This window comes from Mustela erminea, chromosome 19, assembly GCF_009829155.1.
Source record: "Mustela erminea isolate mMusErm1 chromosome 19, mMusErm1.Pri, whole genome shotgun sequence".
Taxonomy (NCBI): Eukaryota; Metazoa; Chordata; class Mammalia; order Carnivora; family Mustelidae; genus Mustela; species Mustela erminea.
In genome coordinates, this window is record NC_045632.1 from 5,631,720 (window position 1) to 5,657,824 (window position 26,105).

General features: G+C 50.3%; 1 protein-coding gene across 4 annotated transcripts in view; it reads right to left on the reverse strand.

Annotated features, from left to right (window-relative positions):
- The window catches only part of VRK3 (VRK serine/threonine kinase 3), a 33,553-nt gene that overhangs the window by 3,789 nt on the left and 3,659 nt on the right, over positions 1-26,105 (reverse strand). For all 4 annotated transcript variants that reach the window (XM_032324557.1, XM_032324556.1, XM_032324558.1 and 1 more), the window contains exons 3-14: positions 25,953-26,092; positions 22,355-22,492; positions 21,207-21,422; positions 15,904-15,965; positions 14,062-14,128; positions 13,026-13,110; positions 12,673-12,778; positions 10,873-10,965; positions 9,368-9,500; positions 7,889-8,009; positions 2,253-2,311; positions 329-477 (exon numbers count right to left, since the gene is read on the reverse strand). In XM_032324557.1, the coding sequence (XP_032180448.1) occupies positions 329-477; positions 2,253-2,311; positions 7,889-8,009; positions 9,368-9,500; positions 10,873-10,965; positions 12,673-12,778; positions 13,026-13,110; positions 14,062-14,128; positions 15,904-15,965; positions 21,207-21,422; positions 22,355-22,492; positions 25,953-26,091 (1,368 nt within the window). In that variant the 5' untranslated portion in view covers position 26,092. The remainder of the gene's footprint in view (positions 1-328; positions 478-2,252; positions 2,312-7,888; positions 8,010-9,367; positions 9,501-10,872; positions 10,966-12,672; positions 12,779-13,025; positions 13,111-14,061; positions 14,129-15,903; positions 15,966-21,206; positions 21,423-22,354; positions 22,493-25,952; positions 26,093-26,105) is intronic.

The window sequence follows — 26,105 nt, forward strand, 5'->3', positions numbered from 1 at the left end:
CCTTAAAGCCAATTTGAGTCAGCCTGGCTACTTGCCATTCCCGAGGACTGGAAGGTTCGAGAACCCCACAGAAAAATCAATTTGAGTCAGCCTGGAGCTACTTGCCATTCCCGAGGACTGGAAGGTTTGAGAACCCCACAGAAAAATCAATTTGAGTCAGCCTCGACCTACTTGCCATTCCCGAGGACTGGAAGATTCGAGAACCCCACAGAAAAATCCAGCATCTACCTGGGAAGTTGGTCCTGGAGTAACGGCTTCCGGGAAGCAGGGTTGGGGGCATGGGGGGGTGTGGGGTTCAAACTCACAAACTCCTTCCACCAGAACCCACCTATGGAACCATCTGGAGGTCCACTGGGTCATAGGCTGATGACCGCAGATCCCGTAGCAGGTCTTCTAGACTGCTCCTCAGCATGTTGTAGGGCGGCTTCTCATCGTACTCGAGGGTCATCACCACCTTCATGTACTCCTGCAGGGTCTCTGCAGTCAAGACCCGCCCCCACCATGAGAGAGGCCTGAGAGAGGTCCTAACCTGAACCCAGAGCCTTGGGGGCTGTGCCCAGTCTCCGCCATGGAATTGCCTGGAACTGAGGCCTGGAATTGCCTCAGGCACTTGGATTAAATTTTTTTTTTTCAGTAAAACATCCAACATATGTAACAATAGAGCGGTATCATGAGCCCCCTCATGGGTATCATGAGTCTACCCATCGCCCAGTTTCAACAACTACCAGCTCACAGCCAATCTTGGTCATCAAAACCCCGGCCACTTCCTGCTCTGGTCTTGGGGTAAAGCAAATCCCAGCTAATTATATCATTTTCCTACAATCATTTAGGGTGTCATCTCTAAAACAGGGGCTAGCAAGCTTGCACTGGAAAGTGCCAGAGGATGACAGTTTTGCCTTTGTGTGTGTGTGTGTGTGTGTGTGTGTGTGTGTTTGGGGAGGTGTCTGTGCGACCCCCAAACAGCCACAGACAACTTGTAAGCTGGTGGGCACGGCTGTGAGTGAGGCAAGACAGGTCTGTTTATGGATACTAAAGGCTTATTTTAGATGAGTTTCATGTACCATGAAATGTTCTTCTGATTTTTTTTCCCCTCAGCTATTTATTTTTTTAAAGATTTTATTTATTATTTGAGAGAGAGTGAGAGCACACATGAGCAGAAGCAGGGGTGAGTGGGGGGAGGGGCAGAGGGAGAGGGAGAAGGTGACTCCCTGCTGAGTGCGGAGGCCCCCACTCCCCCAAGCCAGGGCTCAATCCCAGGACCTGGGATCATGACCTGAGCCAAAGGCAGATGCTTAACCAACGGAGCTCCCAGGTGCCCCTTCCCTCAGCTATTTCAAATTGTAAAACAAATTGGGGCACCTGGGTGGCTTAGTTGGTTAAGCATCGACTCTTGATTTCAGCTTGGGTCAATGATTGCAGGGTCCTGGGATCGAGTCCCTTCTTGGCTCCTTGCTCAGCGGGGAGCCTGCTTCTCCTGCTTGCTGCACTCCCTGCTTGTGCATTCTCTCTCCCTCACTCTCTTAAGTAATAGGTTAAATCTTTAAAAAATAGTTTTTTAAAAAAAATGAGAGTTCTGTAAGACAAAACCAGGTGTACATGTGTTTATCTGTGTTTGCTTCATACGTACAGGAAGCCCTGGCAGCAGCTTAGAGGAGTGCAGCCCTCCCATCTCTGTGTCATGTCCCTTTGTTAACATCTGCTGCTGCCCCCAGCATGAGGCAGAGCTACTTGGCCACCTGTTGAGTCTGGGCTGGCCTTGTGACTTGCTTGAATGTGGCAGACTGATGTTCTGGGACTCCCATGGTCTACAGCTTCCCCTCTTGTTCTCTTGGAATGCTGACAGGGCTTCAGGAAGAAGCCCAGAGTGGAGGCCTCCCAGACCTGCCGGTGATAAGCCACCTCCAATTGCCAGACAGGAGAGAGGAGCGCTGAACAAGCCGGCCCCGGTCGAGCCGCCAGATGGTGGCATCGGCACGCGTTCCCCTGCCCTGTGGGGCCAGGAGAAGAATCACCTGTCAGAACCCAGTCCGTACCACTATCTCAGAGAAATTTTCTAGGGAAATATAACATTGTGTGTGCGGTTGCATATATGCCTTGTGTGCACAGAAGCATATTCAGAGATGCTTCTGTATTCTTCAGGGAAGATTCTGGTTTTATGAGAATGGGCATAGATGCATATGTGATTTGGAGAGGTAACACTGGGTTGGACACAAGTCACCTGTCCCCACCACAGCCCCCACCTCAGGACATACCTGAGGGACAGATCCAGCGACTGCACTGTCCCACGAGGGTCTCTGGGTTGTCAAGAAACCTGACAGGACAGAGGTGTATGCAAGAGGTCTTTTAGGGAAGGGAGAGAAAACTTTCAAAGCAGAATGTCTAGCAGGGGTATGCAGACCCCTGTGATCTGTGGGAGTTATGCTGGGTAGCGGGGCCTGCCAACACCCCATCAGTGAGTGCTTTTAGGGGAAACACAGTCTCCGGCTCCTGCGAGGTTCTGGTTACAATGTTTTCATCGTGACCTCCATGCTCTCTACTTAACTTTATCTTATGTGTTTAAAGATAACTTGCTTACTATATTGTTGATCTAGCCACACTGAACTCACAGGCAGCAGCACCAAAACCTAACACATGTATTTTCCCTGTAAGGCTCATCCCAGTGTTCTTACACCTTAGGGAACCTTGACAGCTCTTCAGCATCAAGCATGGGACCATTTTAAATGGTGAGATCACAAGGAAAAAGCACAAAAAATCTGGAAAATGTGGCATTAAATGGACCACTTAAAGGAGCCTTGTTTATAGTGTGAGATTCAAAGTGAGAAGGCAGAACATCACCTTTTTTGACCTCACCTGGGACTGTGTGCATCAGACAACTCAAAAATTTCTCTCCTCTGTGTGTGTCTGTGAATGATCTGGAAAGTACTGTGAGTATGGATTCTGTGGTCACAAATACCTTTTGGTGAAGAGGCAAATTCACAAACAAGGAACCTCTGAATTATGAGGACTATCTTCCTCTTTATAAATGCACACATGTATTTGTGTACACACACACACACACACACACACACACCCTCTCTCTCTCTCTCTTTTGGTCCACTTGAGAAAACCAGAAATTCATCCACTTCCTTTGTTCCACCCTCACAGTCCCAGCCCACTGTATCCTCTCTGGCCTGAATCACAGGCCTGGCTCCCCTCTATTTGCATAGTGCTGGCTGCTGTCCTTGTCTCCCCCAACCCCAGCCCAGAAGTCTCCAAGCTCCACCCTCCTACTCCCCAACCCTCTCTGACTTATCCCCTCTCTCTCCAGTTCAGGCCTCATCCTCTCTTCTGGGACCTCAGCCTCTTCCCCAGACTTCTGGCCTAGTTTCTATGTTTCTATGCCTAGAACTGACTTTGCCCCTTCCTGCTCACAGCCCTCAGGGGACTCCCCAGTGCCCTAGCATGCAGGGCTGCCAGCCCCTCTGGCCTTGTCTCTCTGACTTTCTCTTCTGATCTCATGCTCAGGCCACACCAAGCCCCTTCTGGTTCCTTAAGCACCCACTTGGCCTTGGCATATCCTTCCTGAGTGCCTGGGCACTGTGTGCAGAGTCCACAGATGCCCTGAGGCAACTGTCAAAGACACAGGAAGGATCAGGCAGGTCTGACTCTCATCTCTCCCAGCAGCCTCAGGATATGTGTGGTGAACTGCTGAGGGATGGCACCAAAGAGCTGTGCCCCTCACATGCCATAGATTGCACAGCAACCCTACCACTGGCTGTCGGTGTCTGTGGGACCTCCCTGCCCAGCCTGCAGCCTTAAGAGCAGGGACCAACTCCCACCGGCACCTGGGCTTTCCCAGAGGGGATTTACACACCAGAAAGCCTTGAAGAATCAAAATGCCTCTCCTAATTCTTTTACTCATTCATTCCATCATGAATTAGACTGTATCAAAAAATGAATTAATGTTGAATACATGGAAAAAGGCCATGCACACCAGGAAGACACCCTAGAGAAGTTAGAGTTCCAGAAAATGTGCATGTGGCAACATTGCCCCCTCGTGGACCTTTGTGTTACTGCTTCAGGTCTTGGGACCCAGGCTTGGTGCGGAGTCTATGATGCACCCATCACCACCATCCCCATCCCCTTGTGGAGTGCCTTGATGTCTGAAACACAACCCTCTGTGGTTGTGGTTGGGATCTGGGGATCAGGGAATGAACTGTTACTCACACTCCAGTCATCTATGTTAAAGTTATTACTAGGACATATCTTATTAACGCTGCACTAACTTGGTGAGTGTGGAGCCTCTTAGGGAAGCACTCACTGATGATCTCTGGTGAAGCAGAAGGTGGCAGAGTTTTGCAAAGTGGTATAGGGCTGTTCATAAGAGTCAGAGGAAGTAGTGGAAGGGGGATTCAACCCAGTGGAGCCTCAGTGGGTGATTTCACCCATGACAAGTGGTGCCCTCCGCTTATTCACATTTGGGTCTCCAGCATTTCCCAGCACAGGGACTGGCACATAAATGCCCTCTGGAAACAGGTTCTGGATGAATGAGTAGTTCATTCATGTGCTGTCTTTTCTGTGTAGAAATCTTGCCTCTCTTGTCCATCTGGAAAAGCCCTCTGCTCTGACACCGGATCAGGCATCTCTTGGGTCAAGGCACCCAGTGGCCTGAAGCCAGCTAACCTGCCTCCCCTCTGCTCCTGTGATGTTCCTGGGGCTGCCTCCGCCCTCATGGGCAGTGCCTACTTCCTGCCCAGGCGTCTCCTCCCAGCCTGGGAACTCCCCAAGGCCAGGGCTGCATCTGCCTGACCTGTGTGTCCACACTGAAGCCTGGGCCTGTGAAGGAAGGCTCACGCATGCTTTCCTTGTTCATTCGTTCTGCAACTATTTCATGAGCACCTGCTGCATGCCAAGTGCTGTGGCGGGAGCAACACAGTGAGGGGTGAGCAGATGCAGTCCCTACCCACACAGAAATTTGGCTGAAGGTGGCACCATGGAGCGGTCTCTATCTGCTGTCCACTGTCACTTCTCCCCTTTAAGGGCAGAACCTCCAGGGTCAGCAGCCGCAGGCTGGAAGTGTGGCTTTGGGGTGGCCATGTGGCCAAGAGATGAATGTCATTGCCAGTTCTGTCTCTCAAAAGCAATGAGAAATGGTGCAGAGCCAGCCCCACAGGAGGACAGATGCACATTGGAGAGGCCAAGGCTCTCCTCTCGAGAGGCGAGTAAACATCTACCTCGTCTGAGCCACTGTGTTTTGGGATCTCCTCGTAAGAGCAGCTCAGCTTTGTCCTTAATGTAACAGAAGTGTGTAAGGGGCAGTTTACAGGCTCTGAGACCTTTAGCAGTTGGGCCCAATGCTCCTACTGCTGCTGTTACCAATTCTGTGACTTGTTTTCACCTGGCTTGGTTTAAAAATGGAGAGCTACTGGAAAACTAGAAAGGAAGTACAAAAATAAATTCTGACAAAAATAGGGCAATGGGCTTCTGGTGGGTTCTGAGGCTGGCTTCTGGGGCAGAGGTTGCCTGTGGAAGCCTGGGAGCCCAGGAATTCTCTCTCTCTCTCTCTCTCTCTCTATGTTGCTCTCTTTTTCTGGAGAGGCCAAGGGCATATCAGCGCCAAAGTGAGATATCCTCCTCACCTCACTGTCCTTCTGGAGGCGACTCACCTGTCACCACTGCCATGAGACCTGCCTGGGCCATTAAACCAAAAGGAGTGGTGTGTGCCTGCACCCTGACAGTCGGCCTGGTGGGTACCCAGGGCTCTGGCCCATTGGTCCCAACTAGTCTGGCCTATGACATGGTCTGTGTTTCACTCTTCATCTCTTTACTGTCTGTCACCTCCACTAGTACAGGAGTTCCGGAAGGGCAGGGATGTTTGTCTCAGTTATTCCAGTATATCCAGGGACTAGACCATGGTGTGGTGCATAATAAATGCGCAATAAGTATCTGTTGAGTGAAGGAAGGCTGCATCCAAGCCACCAATCCATCTGTGATAAGCCTCCCACACAGCTTCATGTTGAAAGAGCCTTCTCCAGAGTCAAATGGCCTGGCTCTGAGTCTAAGCACCTCTCCTTTGTAGCTGTGTGACCTGAGCTGATTCCCTAAGCATTCTGTGCCTCAGTCATAAGAGCATTTATCTGAGTTGTTCTGAGGATGACACAGAGTGCAGTGTCTGGCACAGACAAGCTGTCCTCCCATGGGTCATTACGAGCAGGACAGTGTGGAGGGGGGCAGATCCCTTCCTCTGACTGAGCACCACAAGAGGAAAACTGATGCACTGGGGAGTGAGTGAGCAGAAACCTGAAGGACGAGTAGATTCAGGGCATGCGACAGTTCATGCCAATCCCACACCCACCCAACAGCAACATCATGGCTTTTTCAAGGATCCAGACATATCCAAACAAACAAATTCAAGAGCAGTATTTGGAGGCAGTGAACTAGCAATGTAGCTAAAGTTAGAAAATACGGCACTAAGTGAAAGGAAGCAAGGAACAGAATGACATTTAGAGCTCAGTACCATTTATGCAAATTAAACATACCGATCATAGATTGTTCAAGGTCACAGACATGTCTATAGTCATTGGAAAGCAGGAGTCAGAAGCAGTAAACGCAATGCACGTGTGACAATGCAGTTAAAGTTGAAGAACAAGGTGCTGAGTGAAAAATGCCAGAAATAAGTGAGATTTGGAGCAGAATAGTATTTATGCAGGTCAAACACACATAGTGCTGCCCCCACCAGGCGAGTTAAGGATACAGATACACTTAAACACAAGTATCAGTAGAACATATATTAAGTATGTTTGAGTGTGTGTCCATGGTTGAGAGAAGATGGTGGGGGTTATAAAAGGGAAACAATAGAACAAGAGAGAGGCTCAGCATGAACTAGTGACACGGCACACAGAGAACTGAGAAGCACAAAGGACTCGATGTCCTTCTCTGGAGTTTTCCCTCCTCCCACCAGGCACACTTTCCTTGGATAATCCCATTCTTTCCCAGGTCATCTGCTGACAACTCCTGAGCTAGCAATGAGGTCTGAGTTTCTAGACATTCCTGCACTTCAGACATGGATGGCCAAACCTTTCCTAGATGGGCCCTCCTAGATGACTCCTGGGCAAATCTCAGCAGCCCCGCCAAGGCTATACTAGATTCTGGACGCCAACCTCTGGACCCGCAGGGCTTCCCCTTAACCAGCAGTCTACTGTCCTTGGTGCTGAAGACCAAAGTGCCTGCGTGCCCTTCCCACCCAGCCCTGCTGACCACTGTTCTTGGTGCTGACTATTGCTCTGCACCTGCATATTCTCCTGCTGTCTTTGGTGCTGAACATCTCCCCATCCAGCTACTCTTCTGCTGTCCCTGGTACTGAATGTCTAAACCAGAGCTAGCAGGATCTGGTAGTTTTATAAGCCGACGGCAGGGAGAGGAAGTGTAGACACGGGTGGCCGGTATTGTCACATGCTGAAGCAGAGCCCAGGCCTAACTGCTTAGGCTGCCCACTTGTCTTTGAAGGAACGGATGAATCATGGTGTCCTGTGCACTGTGAGTATTTTCTACAGGTCAGACTGTGCTGAGTGCTGCGTACCTGACTCCCCTGAATCCTTCCACAAGTCCTGAGGTAGGTGCTAAGAAGATCTCATCCCAGGGAGAACATAAGGCTTGTGGAAGTTATTAAGCTGCCCACCCAACACACTGCAGTGATGGGGTCGGTGTCTGACCCCAGGCAGCGTGACTCTGGAGCCCGTGCTCTTGTCCACTGCAATGGATGCTATTGGATATGCCCGAGTACTGTAGAGGCCTTGGTTCTGCTGGACGCTGCCTCCCCCTCCTTTTTGTTCCCTGCTGGATTCTGAGCTTCTGCCCCACCTTCTGGGGTGCCGGGCCAGTGCTGCATTCTGCTGACCCCCAGACTCACTTCTGTTTCAGCTTCATGATATCCTCGATGTTGGGAAGGCAGTCTGTCCATGGCAGTATCCCGTAGAGCCATTTCAGCAAACAGTAGCCCAGCGTCTGGAGGTCACTGCGGCGGGATGGCCCTGGGGAGGCAGGGCAAGAGGAGGCAGCTCAGTCCAAATGCTCCATGTACTGACACCTCCACTCTCTTTCTCTGACTCAGTGCACTCAACCACCCAAGCACACAGGCTCTCATCTGTTCATTCACTTTCTCATTTACCTGCTCTTGTGCCCTCACGAGTCTCTCAATTACTCTCATTCGCTCTCTCAGCTGTCCCTACATTCCTGCTTTTGCTAGCTTACTCCCTTGTCTACTTGTCTTTTATTCATGCACTCATCCATTCAATAGGTCCTCAGAGCTCTGTGCACCAGGCCCCATCCCACATTCTTAAATCCCAGGCAAGAGTTTGGTTGGCTTCCAACCCTTGACTCTAATGGAGACACAGTATGGTGTGGGATTACCTGAACTAGGGCGGTGGCAGAAAAGGGCATGAGGGAGCCCAGAAGAATGGGCACTGAACTCCCTCAATGGAGGAAGGTAATGGATCCTGTGGGATTTTTTTTTATGCTTCCTAAATAATATAATTTAGACAGCAATGTGTGTAAGCATTAAACAAGCACTGAGAGTTGACTGTGGCAGACCTTCTGCCACTCAATGCTGGAGGCACAGGCACCACCCCTTTCCTGGGGGGTGGGGAGTCTGATGGGAGGACACAGGTAGACCTGTGGATGTATACAACATCAAGGGATTTGGGAAGGAGAGGCTGAAAACTCCTCAAGGAGTTTTCTCCTCAGAGTACTCTCTTCTTACTGTGTGTACTTTTCTTGGATAATCTCATTCCTCTCCCAGGGCTTCAGCTGACAACTCCTGAGATACTGCTGATATGTGGGTCTCCATCCAGACTTACTCCTGTGCTCCAGATATGGATAGCTAGTATCCATGCCTCCTTGACAACCTCTCCTGAATGACTCTTGGACAACTTTTACATTCCTAGTCTAAACCAGATCTTGAATCTGACCCCTGGAACTGCCTAGTGTTCAGCCACTTGCTGTCCTTGGTGCTGCCCTACAACTCACTAACACAGGCTGTCCGTGGTTCTGAATCCTTATTCTAGCTCCCTTAGTGTGATTCCTGTGTCTGGCCACCTGCTGTCTGCGGCTATGAAAACCTAGAGCCGGGGTGCCTGGGTAGCTCAGTTGGTTAAGTGTCTGCCTTCGGGTCAGGTTATGATCCCAGAGTCCCTGTTCAAGCCCCACATCAGGCTCCCTGCTCAGTGGGGAGTCTGCTTCTCCCTCAGCCCCTCACACTGCTCTTGTGCACTCTTTTACTCTCTCTCAAATAAGTAAATAAAATCTTAAAAAAAAAAAAAAGAAAACCTACAGCTATCCTTGTATGAGAAGCATATCTCCATGGTCCTGAATCCCTTCTCTGGACTCTTACCGCATCCCTTGTGCAGGTCAAGGCTCATGAACTCAAGATCCCCCTCATGTGGGCTCCTGCTGCCTTCCACGTAGGCCACGTGTTTGCCACCGGGGGCATAGCGGAAGGTGAAGCCGTAGCCTGCCAGTGTCACCTGTGTGGACATGGGGAGAAGCCATATAGTTTGGAGGTTAGGAGCTTGGATTCTAGAGTCAGAGAGTTCAAACATGGGTGCAATTTGAAACAACTGAATGCCAAACAGTACAGAAGAGCATGAAGTGAAAAGAACCCAAACCAACCACCTCTAGTCCCCAACCCACCACTCAGAAGTAACCACTAATAGTCATTTCTTTTTTTTTTTGAAAAGATTTTATTTATTTATTTGACACAGAGAGAGAGTGAGCACAAGCAGGGGGAGCAGCAGTGGGAGAGGGAGAAGCAGGCTCCACACTGAGCAGGGAACCCAAAGTGGGGCTTGATTCCAGGACTCTGAGCTGAAGGCAGACACTTAAATGACTGAGCTACCCAGGTGCCCCTATTTTATTTTTTAAAAAAATTGATGGATTGATTAGGGAGGGAGAGAGTGGGGAGGGGCAGAGGGAGAGCGAAACTTAAGAAGACTCCTTGCTTAGCTGATGACCCTGAGATCACGACCTGAACCAAAACCAAGAGTCTGACGCTTAACTCACTGTGCCACCCAGGTGTCCCACCCTTGCACTTTAATAGTGGTTCCAGGCATTAAAATTTGGAGCCAGATAGACCAAGTTTAGCCATGCCTGAAGTTAATGAAGTTCTGGATTTTTCCACTCAATGGACAAATAATTTGTAACACCCCCTTATACATTTTTCTAAAGCCATGTTAAATTGGGTTTCTGTCATTTGCAACTCTAAAAGTAATTAGAATTTATTTAAAAATGTTATCTAATCAGTACTCCACCAGGAATATATATTTAAAGTTTTCTCAGTTGACTACTACAATCAATGCTGTCAGAAACATTTTGTACATATATCTTTGCACAGTCCTGTGAATATATGGATAGGACACATTCCTAAAAGATGAACTGTTGGATCAAAAAAAAAAACCCATATGCATTTAAAATTTTGACTGCTGTATCCAAATGGCCTTCCAGAAAGGTTGGCCAATTCACACTTCCAACAGCATATAAAGAATTTCTGTTTCCTTACATCCTTATCAGCAATTCTTCATTCTTTTAAGTTTTATCCACCCCTAAAACAGGAAGTTTTAATTTTTCAATTTCTATGATTACGGACACTATTTAGGAAGGCTGAGCATCTTTTCACATGGTTAGCTAACCTGTGGGTTTCTTATTCTGTGAACTGCTTTTCCTAACCTTTGTCCATTTTCTACTAAGTCGTTTAAATCTTATTTATTCAAAGGAGCCCTTTGCTTATGATGGATAGCAATCCTTTGTCTGTGGTAAGCATTGTGAGATACATGGAGGTTTTGCGGCAGATGAGATCCTGGGCCCAGAGAGCCCCTGGGGTGGAGGGGACCTGGCTATTACCTGGCTCAGGTCCTCTGGATTCACAAAGATGTTCTTAGCTGTCACATTTCCATGGACGTATTCATTCTCATGGAGAAACTCCAGGGCATCCAGCTGGGGGAAGAAAGCAAGCATCTCCATAATGATGAATGGAAAGAAGCTCTGAGGCAAAGCCCAGTGAAGGAACCTCCACAGCTGGGCCTGGGGCCTGGAGGCACTACTTGTGACTGGCAGGGGGAAGCGCGTTTAAACCTGATTCTCAGTGAAGCATTAGGAAGCCCGTTCCCGATGACATACCTAAGCATGTCTTCTAACTAGGCTTTGGAAAAATCAGCATTAAAGGTAGTATCCGTTTTCCACCTACCTCTTCTGGCTATTCCTCTATTGATTGTGAACTCAGGAGGGGAAGATGTTGGTTTCTTATTGCCCCCCCCACCCCCCGCCCCGCCAAAACTAAAAAAGCAAAACTCAACAGCCACTTACACCAAAGACTTCTCATTTCTCCCAAAGAGCAGAAATATGTTTAGTTAAGCAATCTGTATTTCTTATCCCTAGCTCTGATTTCTTCGCTGAGATCTAGACTCATACACTGAACTACCTGGGTGTTAGTTACATCCTGAATATATCCCGAAGCCCACCTTGACTCCAAGGCTTACCTGTTCACTAGGTTCTTGTTCTACAAACTCTCTGTCCCTACAGCCCATCTCCTCAGGCTTGTCCTCTCATGCCAACCTCACCTGGCCTCCTTATCACACCCTCCTGTCCATGACCATGTGCCCCCAGGGTCTTTCTGTACCCAGAGATGATCCTGCCTTTCCTCTGCTCCCAATCCTCCCATGGCTCCCCAGTGCCCTTACGACAGAGTCCTCAGCTTGGTGTTCTGTGTGATTGGTCACCATTGACCTCTCCATGCCATCCTTACCTTACCCTCTCTCCCCAGACATATCAGCACAGAGACCTTCAGGACACACCTAACAGGTCACTCCTTGGCCACTCCCAGCTCTCCAGGAATTTAAATTGGGTCTTTATATCGTCCATCACAGCACAGGGATATTTCTTTCTTTCTTTTTTTTTTTTTAAAGATTTTATTTATTTGTCAGAGTGAGCACAGGCAGACAGAGTGGCAAGCAGAGGCCGACGGAGAAGCAGGCTCCCGCTGAGCAAGGAGCCCGATGTGGGACTTGATCCCAGGACGCTGGGATCATGACCTGAGCCGAAGGCAGCTGCTTAACCAACGCCACCCAGGCGTCCCAATACAGGGACATTTCTGTTCAGAGAACTTTCACAGCTTGTGAAACTGTTTAATATCATTCTTCCCCACTAGACATAAAAACTATACCCCTGTTACTCCCGGCCCCTGGGACAGTGTCTGACACCCAGCTGTGACCTGATAACTATTTAATAAAAGGATGGATGGACGAGGGACTAAATCAGTGAACAAATGCCTTATGCTCCCTCTCCCATACACACCTTTGCCTAAGCTGTATCCTTGGCCTGGAATATTCTCTCTGTGTATCTCCTCCATTCCCACTCCACCCACCACCTTGCCATTTCCCACTCGTGGCTTATAACCAATCTCCACCAGGAAGCCCAGTGGAGTCCCTCATTTTGAGGCTGGGTCCCCTTCCTCCAACTCCCACATGGGGATGCTTATCTCTCTGGTTCTAATGGCCCAGTGTTCATCTGTTTTGGTCAAGTGCTAGCCCCCAGTGGCCAACAGAGGGACACCCAGGCTGAATGTGTCAGTGAACAAACCAGCGGATAATCTAGGACCTAGGTCCCCATCCTCTGGACAGGAGCCAGCAGCTGCAAGGTACCTACCAGCCGGCAGGCCATCTGGAACACAGACTTCATCGACAAGACGTGCTTCGGGTTGTCATCCAGGACCGACTGAAGGCTCCTCCCCAGCATGGGAAACACCAGGAACCTGGAAGTATCCCAGGAAGAGGGAGAGAGGACAGGGCAGGGGGAGCACGAAGAACAGAGGCTGGACTCTGGCTGGGTGGCTATAAGGTCCCGGTCCCAGGCGAGAGCAAGGGTTCCTGATTGTTAGGGGATCAGCCTGGCTCAAATATGGGGAGAAGGAAGCCACGGACCGGCTCCAGGGGCCTGGGCACATGACATGGAGAGAAAGAAAGGGACCAGCAAGGTGGCTGGCAGGTGAAGTGACTCACCTGTACCTGTCCTGGTGAATCCCAAAACCAACGCAGGTGGGGATGGCCAGGAGGGGGGTCGAGTTCAGCTTCTTCCACTTGTTCACTGTGGGAGAGGGGCGAGAGGTCAGAGCCCCCGTGGTCCTGGGGCCCACGGTCCCTTCTCAGGCAGAAGCAAAGAGTGCCTGAGCCCAGCCCAGACTGCCAGGCTCCTGGTCAGAGATGTCACCTCTATGGGCAGGTGACAATGGGGTGGTGAAAGTGTGCTCATTGCTGACCTCTGACTGTAACCTACATCTGCAGGGGACAGGGTGAGTCCAGCTGAATGCATATACAGATCTGGTGTGGAAGGGACAAGGACAACAGAGTGACCTCTGAATTCACATGTGTCACTGGTAAGATCAGGAAATGTCTCAAGTGTCATGGCGTCAACCAGTGGTCTGCCCATCTCCCAGGATCTCGGCTGGATGGTATAGAGCCAGTAGCGTGCTGGTAAAAGTTTAATGACTGGCTGTCTAGGGAAAGATAGCCCTGACTGGTCATGTTTGCCGATTTTTTTGGTGTCAATGCTTCCAACCACAGTCCATTTCAGGCCATGGGTCTGAGATCATGGAATGTGGAGCTGGAAGAGATGCCACACGCCATTCGTATGGCATTTTCACCAAGCAGGTACAATGGACGTGAGCAATGTGTTCCGGGCAGCCCACTGCCCACTGTGTACCTAGAAAAACGATTAGGAAGTGATGAGTTTTGAGGATCTGAATATTCATTACTGTTCTTAACATAATGTATTTGATTGTAAGATGATGTAATTAATTTTAAATAATGACTATGCTTAGTAACTGCCTTGTGGTCCTGAAAATTGAACGCTTGGCTCAGAGCTGGTACAGCTGGCCTCGGCCCGTGCTGTCTGTCCTCTGAGGCCTGACAGATGACTGGGCACATGTGGGCCTGTAATGTCATCCCTGCCCTTCCCACCCCTTCAGGGGGAAGCTGCTGTTCTGACCAAGCTAGAAGCCCTAACTCTCTCCCCTTCGCCCATCTCCGGGCAAGATACCTTGCAGAGGCTTGGCGGCCCGCTGGAAGAAGTTCTGCTCGTTGAACAAGCGCCCATCCTTGGCATCCTAGTCAGGAATGGCGGGGGAGAAGGCTGTCATGGCAGAAGCTCTTAGACAAGGTTGTCACTGGCCATGCATCATCCCAGGTTAACGCCAGCAACCACCACCACGACCCCCACATCAGAACTAAATTCCCCAGGGTGCTGCATGTGAACACATGACTTCTCATTGCCCAGATTCCTCTTCTTTTATGATAGGATCCACAGGTTTCCCTAGGCCTGTGGCCTTCAGTTAAAAACCACATTTCCCAGCCTCCCTTGCAACAAGGAATGACCCTGTGACCAACTTCTAGCCTATAGAGATGTAAGCAGATGAGATGGGAATGACTTTCAGGTTATGCCCTCAGAGGGCTGGGCAGGCTCTCCCTTTCCTCTTCTGTTCCAGGTGGCTGGAATGCAGTGGAGATAGCAGGAGGGGGGCAGCCATCTCAGCCCATGAAATGGAGGTTATACATGACTGGTACAGCTGGCCTCTTAAGAGCACGGGTTAAAGAGAGCTAGGTTCAAATCTCAGCACTGCCATTCATTCCTTCTTTGTACAAAACACCTATTATGTGCTGAGTATTCTACTGACATTGAAGATACAGAAGTGGACAAAGCAACTTGTACGCTGGGTGCCCCTGGGCAAGTGATCAAGTCCCCATTTTCTCATCTGTTAAATGGGGGGAACAAAGGAACTATCTACCAGGCCTGCTCGTGAGACTCTTAGCCCTGGGTTGGGCACAGAACAGGCCCTCTCTCTTTCTCTCTCTCTCTCTTTTTTTAAGATTTTATTTATTGATTTGACAGATAGAGATCGCAAGTAGGCAGAGAGGCAGGCAGAGAGAGAGGAGGAAGCAGGCTCCCCACTGAGCAGAGAGCCCGACGCGGGGCTCGATCCCAGAACCCTGGGATCATGACCTGAGCCGAAGGCAGAGGCTTTAACCCACTGAGCCACCCAGGAGCCCCTTTATCTCTCTTTTAAAAAAAATTATTATTATTATTATTTTTTTTAGGAACAGGCTCTCAGCAAGCAGGTGCCATTACTCATATGTTAGCCTGGCTCTGGAGTCCACTCACACAGCCTCCATCTAGGGCCACAGGGTGGGAGGTGGGGGGGCACCAGGACTGGCTGCCCCGGTGTTTTAGGGGTGAGAAAATCTGCACAAACGAAGGTAAGAAAATGAAAGTCACCTATAAGTGCAGCTCTCAGGGGTAATGATGAGGCTGCTAACTAGGATGATATACTGTTATAGGCTCTTCCTCTCTGGGAGAGACACCACTCGCCTGCCTGGCTGCTTTCATGTTCTTGGTTGGCTTTCCCTCTGGGCTCCCCTCAAGTCCATGTTTCCCATGTGCTAAGGTTGTGTATGATTTCATGGACTCCTCAGTGAAGGGACCCCATCTCATTGCTTGTCTGATGGGCCCCAACACCCAGCACAGGGATATATAGCCGTGCTCAAGAAATACACGCTCTAAGACAGGCAGGTGGGTCACACAGTGTAGGTATTAGTGGCTCCCTCACCCAGATGAGGAAACTCAGCCCCAGGAGGGAAGAAGGCACCTGCCCAGACTGCCCCGTGCCAGAACTGGGGTGCGGGGCAGACCTCATGGCAGTTTCCGAGTCCTCTGTGATAAAGAACATGAGGCTGGAGGGAGATGTGCCTGGTCTGAGGTCCCATGGCTGCCCGCAGGCCAAGACCGAACTCTTCTGCCTGTGCCAGCATTCCAAGGGGCCCGGAGGTCATTGGTGCACAAGCCACAGGCCCTCCCCTCTTGGCTCTGCACCCCGGGGACACTCACAAGTTTAAGCGAGAACGTCTGCTTCTGACTTGACTTGCAGGCGAGGGTGGAGAGAGCCTCAGCTGTGGGTGGACAAAATGAACCAGGTTATCATCTAGAGGGAAGGCGGGTCACGGTCCTCAAGCTTCCCAGGAACGAGCAGCACTTTCGCTTCTCTGGTTCCCTGGGGATCAAGTACACTCTTGGCTTTCAAGACCCCTTCCTTCCTACTTTCAAACAGGCTCTTTTTTTTTTCTTAGTTAATATTCAGCTACACAAAGAGGGTTATTGATGAGGTCTGCCTGCTCTCCTTGGAAAGGCTTGCTTGCAAGGGTGACCCCTGACTGGTGTCTGGGAACCTGGGTTTGAGGAGGGTTCCAGCATTCTCTAACAATAAGAGGGGGGCTCTGTGCCCAAACTATCATGCTGAATAGATGCTTTCCTTGTAAGAGTCTAGAATTTGGTACATTCCAGGCAGAGTGCACCTATGTAATGAGTTTCCAGTAAAAACCCTGGGTGCTGTGTCTTTCAGGAGCGTCCCTGGTAGATGACATTTCACACATGTTGTCACACTTCCTTGTGCAACCCGTGTGACTCCACAGGGAGAGGACTCTTGAGGCCGATGCTGGTCCCCCCCGGACTTTCTCCCCATTGCCTGTGCTCTGTGTCCTTTTGCTGTAATGAATTGGGGGACAAGAACAGCTATGGACTGAGGCTTGTGGATGGGTCCTCTTTGTGAACAAGTGAGCCTGGCGGGGTGGTCCTAGGGACCCCCAACACACCAGCTATTTGTATTTGTTTACACGTATGGGTAAGTACAGATGTAGAACCCCTGCGAGGAAGGACTTCTTGTCCCAGCCCCGTCCCCCGGGGAGTGCTGTCCCAAGTAGCCTTCAGCACCTCAGGGGTCCCCAAAGCTGCAAGCCCGGGGTGGCCCATATCCAACAGGTTTTCAAGGGGGATGTAAAGGCCCATCTGTGTTGGGTCAACACAGAACCATGCTCAAAGACCACTTCTGCTCCAGAGCCCCACAGGGACAGGTGAAGCTATGGCTGGGCTGCACCAGCCTCCCACCTCCTTCTTCCCCTCTTGCTCATAAACACCCTTCATGTTTGTGCCATTTGGTTCAGTTACAAACCCCGTACTAAGAGTGGGCTTTAAAAGCTCATGGTTTCCCTTTAAGGTCTTCTACGATGTTACTATTACTGCTCTTGCTGTCATCATTAGCGCCACCTGGTGGAGGAGACGAGAGCGGAGGGTCAGAGAGGCCAAAAGACAGAGGAGGCCACTGGGCCACCAACTCTCTGTATGACTTTGCCTGAGGCGTTAGACTTCTCTGGGCCTCCGTTGCCATGTCTGTGAAATAGGAATGACGAAGCCTGCCCCCGGGGTCGGAAGCAGGGCTCAGATGGGCCATAGCTGAGCATCAAAGCTGGTTTCCGCCTTCAAATGCACCACTTGGTGAACCCACCCGGCCCCACAGCCAAGCACCAAGCCGGGCTCACAGTGGGTGCTTGGTGTGTGGCAGCTTTCAAAATATCATAATTGGCACAAGGACCCACAGCCAGTAAGTGGCAGGGCTGGCCCTGCCTTATCATCCAGAGCCCATGAACTAAAACAGCATAGTTCATCCCTGCGGCCCTCCGAGTCCTTCCTTTCTCTTGTCTTTCCTACCCCTTCACCATCCAGGTTTGTGTTGTCTAAGATGCTGAACCGAGGGACAGGGAGGTGACAGTTACCCAGAGGTCACCCTTGCTCTCGAGAAGCTCCAGCTGGAGCAGGGTGGGAGCCCAGGGTTTGCAAATTCAGGGCCAAAGGTGACCTGAGTGGGTCCTGTAAGAGGGAAATGTGTGAAGGGCTGAGATCTCAGGGGGCAGAGGGGTCCGTCCCAGCTGCGGGAAGGGGGCTTGGGGAGATTGTCAGCAGGTGTCTGGAGCGGACTGTGGCACATCTCACGCATACTAACCGGGCTCCCAGAGTTCCCACGTGGGCAGGTGACAGGTACATGCCTGGCACTCAGAAGCAGGCAGGAAGAGCTGGCAACTTACATACATCTCTTGCACTTCTCTGCGGATTATGAAGGGCTTTTCTCTTCTACTCCTCTAATAGCCTGGGGAGCCAGCTGGGCCATTCGCATTATAGAGGGGGGCTGACAGAGGCCCAGGACGGGTAATGCACTTGGCCAACTGCTCCCGTAGAGCCTGGCTATCAACCCAGGGCTCCAGACTCTGGGACCTAGGGAGACCCCTGTCTGATGCAGACCTGATATATGGAAAGTCCCTATGTGCTCCCAAGGCTGACAAGGGCATAGCAGGTGAGCAGGCGGAGGCCCCCGACTACCAGAAGACTGGTGATGTTGAACCTGGAGCAAGAAAGCTGCTCTGAGATCCATCATGAGCAGCACAGCGACAGGAAGCACTTGCACTGTGCTTGTTGCTTTCCTCTGCATTGGTCCACCTGTGCAGCTTTCCCAACAATGACCTTTCGAGGTCACTACTACTCTTATCTCATTCTGCAGGTGAGGAAACTGAGGCACGAGGTCAGGACATCACTTGAACCCGAACGAGGTTAGACAACTAGCTGCCAGCAGAGACAGGAGGATAGCCCACAAGGTCTGGCTGCACCGTCCCACCTCCCAGCGAGGGGAGGGCTTGCTGGAGACTCTGGGCACCCAGTGCCCCTACTCTCACTGCCAGGAACACCAGCATCCTGATGCTTCCTGCTCCTGTTCCTGGGTTTCTAGCCTCTGAGTTTTTGCTTATGCCCCGCCTGAGCCTGGCACGCCCATCTCTGCCCCAACCTCTCTGTTGTGGGCCATTTGAAAGGTGCTTAATAAAATCACAGTGTTGGGGTGCCTGGGGGGATCAGGTGGTGGAGTGTCTGACTCTTGGTTTCGGCTCAGGTCATGATCTCAGGGTTGTGGAGTTGAGCCCTACTTCGGGCTCCATGCGGGGAGTGAGCCTGAAATTCCCTCTCCCCCTCTCCCTCTGTTCCTTCCCCACTCATGCCCGTGCTCTCTCCAATAAATAAAAAAAACCTTAAAAAATAAAATACAATCACAGCGCTTCCATGTGACTATTAAACTGATGTGTCTGGGATTGCCTGACTCAGTGGGTCTCAATTTCCCCCATAGGCAGCAGGTAGTGTCTGGAGATAGTTTTGGTTGTCACGGTAGGGGGAGGGGCTGGGTGCTACTGGCGTCCAGTGGTTTTTCTATTGGCGTCTACTGGTTCTCCTGGATTGTTCTGGGGAGACAGGGAGGATGATGTCATAACCCAGGAGCTGATGAGGAAGAGAACGCCCCCTCACAGGGCTGCTTGAGTAAGGGAGTGAGATGAGCTGAGTGGTGGGATGAACCAAGGATGGGGGACAGAGTGGGCCAAGAGTGTCATCAGCCATTTAAAAAAAAAATCGCAATTCTGGCTGTTGTTTAATTGTTATTGGCTTTAACTACAGGACATAAAATTGCACCATTTTGGGGCACTTGGGGGGCTCAGTGAGTTAAAGCCTCTCCCTTTGGCTCAGGTCATGATCCCAGTCCCTGGGATGGAGCCCCGCATCGGGCTCTCTGCTCAGTGGGGAGCCTGCTTCCTCCTCTCTCTCTGCCTGCCTCTCTGCTTACTTGTGATCTCTGTCTGTCAAATAAATAAATAAAATCTTAAAAAAAAAATTGCACCATTTCTTGACTGGTACAAGCTCGCAGAGGAGACAGGCGATGTGGCTGGTGGGTGACACAGCCCCAAACAGTGCAAACGTACTCCACAGCCCTCACCAGCCCTGTTCCCCGCCCCGACAGTGGCCCACGCCCAGTTGGCACTTCCAAATAGAAGACTTCCCATCAAAATCCAGATTTCTGGCTTTTCCTGAAAACTTGGAAGATCTCTGGAGCCAGATCTCTGGCTGGTTAATGACATCTCTGGGATTCACGTCCCTCCTCTAGGACATGGGGACAGTGACAGTGCTGGCATCTGTGGTGAGTTAGGAAGTACAAAGCAAACATTCGGCCCCATGGAAATGTGTACCCAGATGCTCAGGGCAAGGGGAGTCATCACAGCCCAAAGCGGAAACAATCCACTTGTCCACCAGCCAACCGGTAAATGGAGAAGCTGACATGAAATACACACACCAAGAGAGTATTGTTCAGCTACAAGACAGAATGAAGTTCCGACACACACTATGATGTGGACCAACCTTGAGAACATCACACTGGGGGGAAGAAGACAGATGCAAAATCTGGAACGTCCACAACAGAGAAACCCAATGAGACAGAGAGCAGATTAGCGGATGACCGAGGCTGGAAAGTGTGGGGTAGGGGGGAAGCGAGTGCTTTGACACGGGGTTTCCTTTACGGCTAGTAGAAACGTTCTGGAACGAGATACAGGTGATGGCTGCACAGCACCGTGAATGGACTATACCCCACTGAACTGCAGACTTTAAAATCATCAATTTCATGTTACGTGGCTTTTATCTCAATTGAAAAAATGACCAAACCTCCCACAGAGTGCTTAGAACACAGTGTGGCCTTGAATAAGTACTCGATAAACATCAGGTTGGTTAATACTAACACTCCCAGCACAGTTCTTTTTCTCTTCATTGTCACAAGGTGTCTGACTCCATTTTTTAAACTTTGACAATGCCAGTGTCTAAGCTGGGTCCTGCCTCTTCCTCTCCGGCCCCACATCTGGGCAAGCTGATAAGCAAGCCTGAGGACAGGGGGCTCCCTCCTTTGCTGCCATGGGAGATGCAAATCACGGAGGCCCTGGCCCCAGGGCAGGAACCCTCACTCCAGCCGCACCCCTCAACCGAACAAAAACCCAAACCAGGTGCCTTTCCTTCCTCTTCTCAGGGAGGTGCAGACCTGCACTTCCCAGAAACCTCAATTATGCAAGCAAGTAGTCATGCATATCTTCCATCACCAAACTACATTTTTTTGGGGGGTGCTCCCTGCCACCACTGCAGGATAGATAGAACATTTGTTGTGATCCCTATCATTCAGCCGCCCTGGGCCTGTACTCCCCCGCGACAGAGGTAGAGGAGGGGCATGCCTCTTTACACAGAGCACATGCTTTCCAGTTGGCCACAGTCTCCACCATTACCAACTGCTCACTCTTGGACTCCTGTACACATTTACTCGATTTGCCCAGCCCCTATGGGTGGGGAGTTCTGTAGGCCCAAGTCTAAGAGAAAGTTGTCCAGAGGCAGGTCTGCAGCTGGGAGATGGTTTCCATTTCCATTCCCAGAAAGGGGTTCCATTCCCCTTGCCCTGGTTTGAAGACACCCTGGTTCAGCCCAGCCCAGGGCCTGCTGGCCTGTGGACACTGTACCTTCATAGAGAATGCCCTGGTCATCCCTGGTCTGGAGGGGTCCCAGCTTCCAGTGCCGCCCACTCTTGTCTGTCACCACCACCCCTGTGGGCAGAGCCTCAAGTGAGGTTGTCACCCGGCTCCGCTTCAGTGTCTGTGGGCTTCTTTTCGTCGCCTGCGGGCTTCGCTTGGTTGCCTGTGGGCTGCTTTTGGGGGTTGGGGGTCTGCTCCAGGACCCTGCGGAATGATGCTCAGATTAAAGAAAAAGCAGCATCTGGGAGAACACAGTTAGATGGGTAATAGGACAATGCTTGCCACTCTGCTCATTTATTCATTTGCTCATTCAACAGATGCTTCCCGGGACCTTTCATGAGTCAGAGCCTCATGGGATAAAGCTGGAGATCCAGACAGGACTCAGACCTGGGCCCTGTCCCTTGGGAGCCCCTAATTTGGTGCGGGAGGCTGATCTGGACATAGTTGGTCAGAACTGAGTCTGAAACAGGGCCATAGAGAGGAATATAAGAAAGAGATTTTTGGTGCCTTGAGAAGTCAAGAGAGGCTTCCTGGAGGAGGGGGCATTTGAGTTGGGTCTTGTTGGATGAGCAGAATTTTATGAAGGAGAAAAAAGACATTCCAGATACTCAACCAGAAACATCCCAAACCAGGCTCTGGCCTTGTGCTGAGTATAAAGAAGCTTCAGAAAGTTGTTAGACCAAGACCCTGTCCTTGAGGGGCTCCCAGTCTGGCAAGAGAATGGGATGGCATGGTCAGGAGAGAGATGCGGACACAAGAAAGGATATTGTCTAATGCATTCCTCCCACCCACCATCCATCCAAGGCATAGAATGGCAAGAGGCAGAGGGGTCTGGAGGATAACAGGGGATGGAAGCAAGGCACCGAGGGCTGAGACTTTAGATCCAAGGGCCACCTGGGAGGGAGATGAGCACAGGGTCCTCAAGACTCCCACACTTGCTGGCAGGCACCAGGCTTATGCAGATGAATCTACCTGGTCCCTGCCCACATAGGACTGTCAGTCCAGCAAGTGAGGCAGAAAGGATGAGGGCCCCAGGCAGGGTAGAGGATGCCCGAGCAGGGGAACGAAGCCCGGAACTCTGTTCAACAACCCGCCTTTTCCCCATCGAGTCAAGCGGGATTGACCCCAACTCTTACCTTTGGATCTCACAGTATCTTCAGACCCAGAACTGTCACCATCTAAGCAGAGGGATGAGGAGGGGGAGGTGACAGAGCTGGACCATTTCACTTTCTTACAAGGGATCTCAGGACTGGAGTTGCTTTGTCTCCTTGAGCCTATAGAAAGGGAGACCAGACACAAACTGGGATTACAAAGCCTCTTCTAGGAACCCCTAAACCACGAACTCTGAGGGCACATTCGACTACTCTCTTCCCTTGGACCCCCAGAACCAAGTATTGGTTCTCTTGTCACCTAAATATCTAAGCAAACTTCCCTTCATTTTAGTTATTTGCTTTTCCTCCTTGGGTCTTGGCGTCTCTTGTGTGTCTTCTATTGCTTTGTCATTCTGCTTTCTTCTAGGCAATTTCTTTGAATCTATCTTCCAATTTGCTAATTCTCCCTTCAGCTTTGTCTGGTCAGCAGTTAAACCATCCAGCAAGTTTCTGGTCACCATGATGATGTCTGGTTCCTTTTCAAATTGTTTTGGTTCCTTTACAATTCTAACTAACTTCTGCTTCTTCACCATATTTTGAATTTCTTCTTTTATTTCTTTAACTATGGTAAGTGTGTTTCAGACATATTCTCATCTGTTAATTCTGAGGTCTCTGGTCATCATGGGTGTGATTTTATAGTTTGTTGTTTGTCCTGACACTGGCCTTTTCCTGGTGTCTTTTATTTTAAAGATTTTATTTATTCATTTGAAAGAGAGCAGGAGAGCAAGCAAGAGAGCACAAGCAGCAGAGGGAGACGGAGAAGAAGATTCCCCACTGAACTGAGAGCCTGGTGTGGGGCTCGATCCTAGGACCTTGGAATCGTGACCTGAGCTGAAGGCAGATGTCCAGTCAAATGAGCTACCCAGGTGTCTTTCCTGGTATCTTTTGATTGACTGGGAGCTCCTGGTCCTAAGAGAATTCTCTAAGGCAGAGGCAGCAGGAGAGAATCTTAAGCATGCTCCACACCCAGCACAGAGCCTCATCCGGGCTCAGTCTCATGATCCCAAGATCATGACCTGAGCCAAAATCAAGAGTCAGATCCTTAACTGACTGAGCCACCTAGGCGCTCCTCTAAGATCTGTCTTTTTTTTTTTTTTTTAAAGATTTTATTTATTTATTTAACAGACAAAGCTCACAAGTAAGCAGAGAGGCAGGCAGAGAGAGAGAAGAGAAAGCAGGCTCCCTGCTGAGCAGAGAGCCCGATGCGGGGCTCGATCCCAGGACCCCTGAGATCATGACCTGAGCCGAAGGCAGATGCTTTAATCCACTGAGCCACCCAGGCGCCCCGTGTCTTTTTTTTTTTTTTAAAGATTTTATTTGACACAGAGAGAGAGAGAGAGTGAGATCACAAGTAGGCAGAGAGGCAGGCAGAGAGAGAGGAAGGGAAGCAGGCTCCCTGCTGAGCAGAGAGCCCAACGTGGGGCTTGATCCCAGGACTCTGGGATCATGACCTGAGCCGAAGGCAGAGGCCTTAACCCACTGAGCCACCCAGGCACCCCTCTTCTTCTTCTTCTTTTTTTTTTTTGAAAGAGAGAGCATGAGTATGAGTGGGAGGAGGGGCAGAGGGAGAGAGAATAGAATCTTAAGCAGGCTTCTCATGCAGTATGGAGCCTGACACAGGGCTCCATTCCAAGACTCTGAGATTGTGACCTGAGCCAAAATCAAGCATCAGACACTTAACTGACTGAGCCACCCAGGCGCCCCCACTTTCCACAGAGATCTTTTCAAAATGCAAATCATATTGTATCTCCCACTTGGTAGAAACCCTCCACAGCTCCCGACTACATCAGTGATTACTAACCTCCTTACCCAGGGTCTACAGAGCCCTGCTTATCTACCCCCAGTCAAGATGTCCACCTTTATTTTTCCTACATGCATGGCTCCCCCCTACCACATGGCCTTTCCCTTTACCGTGCCCCAGTGTGTGGAACTTTCATGACTCCCTCAACTCGACCCCACTCTTCACTTAGCTAATTTTTATCACCCCTTGGTTTGGGCTCAAATGTGACCCACAAGTGAGGCTTTCCCAGATCCCCCCCAGAAACAAAATTCTTTTCAGTGGGTTCCATGATCCATCCATTTCCCTTCTGTTATTATATGCTCTCCTGGTAGTTGCTTATTCAATGTCTGTTTGCCTTACTGACTTTCAAAAGCTCTGAGAAACCAGACACCTGGTACATATTGTGTGTGTTACTACCTGTCTGGGACAGACAGCACCTAGGTACACAGGAGGCAGTCCAGGTGAATGAATAATGAACCGAGTCCTAGGTTGGCATCAGAGAAGGCCATGGTTAAAACTCAGGCTCTGGGAGCGCCACTGGTTAAGCATCTGACTCTTGGCTTCGGCTCAGGTCATGATCTCAGGGTTGTGAGATCGAGCCCCAAGTCGGGCTCTGTGCTCAGAACAGAGTCTGCTTGAGATTCTCTCTCCCTCTGCCCCTCTTGCTCATGCTTGCGCACTCTCTCTCTCTCACTTTCTGAAATAAATAAATCTTAAAAAACAAAAACCAGAAGCAAAAACAAACCCTCAGACTCTGAACTCAGGTGAAGGTAAATACTGTCAGCAACTGTCTGGAATGCAGACACGACACCGGAGAGGAGAAGCCATCTTGAAAACTCAAGGCAATAAGCATGGGGGGAAACCCTTCTGTTCAGAATGTCCGAACAGAAAGACGGGGAGAGCCTGGGTCCCTATGGCATCGGGGGACCCCATTCCTCCACTGGACTGGTCCCTGAAGACTTTTTTAGTATGAAAAGTATACCCATTCATTTAAAAAAAACTACACACACACACACAAAAAAACTCTTGAGGAAGCATTTTTCTGTTACTTGCAGCCAAATGCAATCTCAAATGATAAAATGAATGTCACGTATGCCGACTTCCTTCTGTGGCCTTCAGACAAGCTCGCTCGCTTTGATTTCTCAAGGCAGGATATGCTTGGGCTTGCCATTGGCCAGGACCTACTGCTGATATTTCACTCATTCAGTCCATCAATTTGTGAGATTTCTCAGCACCCAACTCTGCCAGGTCCTGAGAGGTAGGGCACTGAGGGGTAGGGGACGGACGGGGCAGGGTGGTGGCTCAGGAGGTGGCAGAAGTGGGCACCGATTTTGAAGGGAGACTGGCCAAGATTTGCTGGAGAGCTGAAGTTGCGGGATGGGAGAGAAAGAGGACTGAAGGATGGTGACTGCAGGGTCTGGTCTGGGAAACCGGATTACACGGTTGCCACGTATACCGTGATGCAAAGTCTACGGAAGGGACGGATGGGTGGGTGAGAGTCACATCAGGAGCTCAGCCCTGGGCATGTATGGAGATGCATATGGGACACACAACAGGTGCAGCGGGCGAATACATACACATATGAATTTGGATTTCAGGGGAGGAGTTCAGACTGGAGACAGAAATGTGTGAGTTGTCAACTTTAACGGGGCTGATCAGATGCCAAGAAACTGAGTGTAGACTGAGCCTGAGTCCCCAGGCAGCTCTGGGATCAATGCAGCATCAGACAGGCTGCAAAGGTGACTGTCCTCCCTCCCTAAATGCATGCACACACGCATCATCCCTTGAAGGCCTGGTTCTTACCTCGGAAGGATGACGTACGCGGTCTGACAAAGGTCTGGGACCCTTCATGCTCTGCTAAGGACAAAGGTTTTCCGCAGTAGGGGCAGAATTTGAATGAGGCTTCAATACTTTTGCCACAGTCTGGACAGAAGGTGAACATGCTAGAAAACAAGA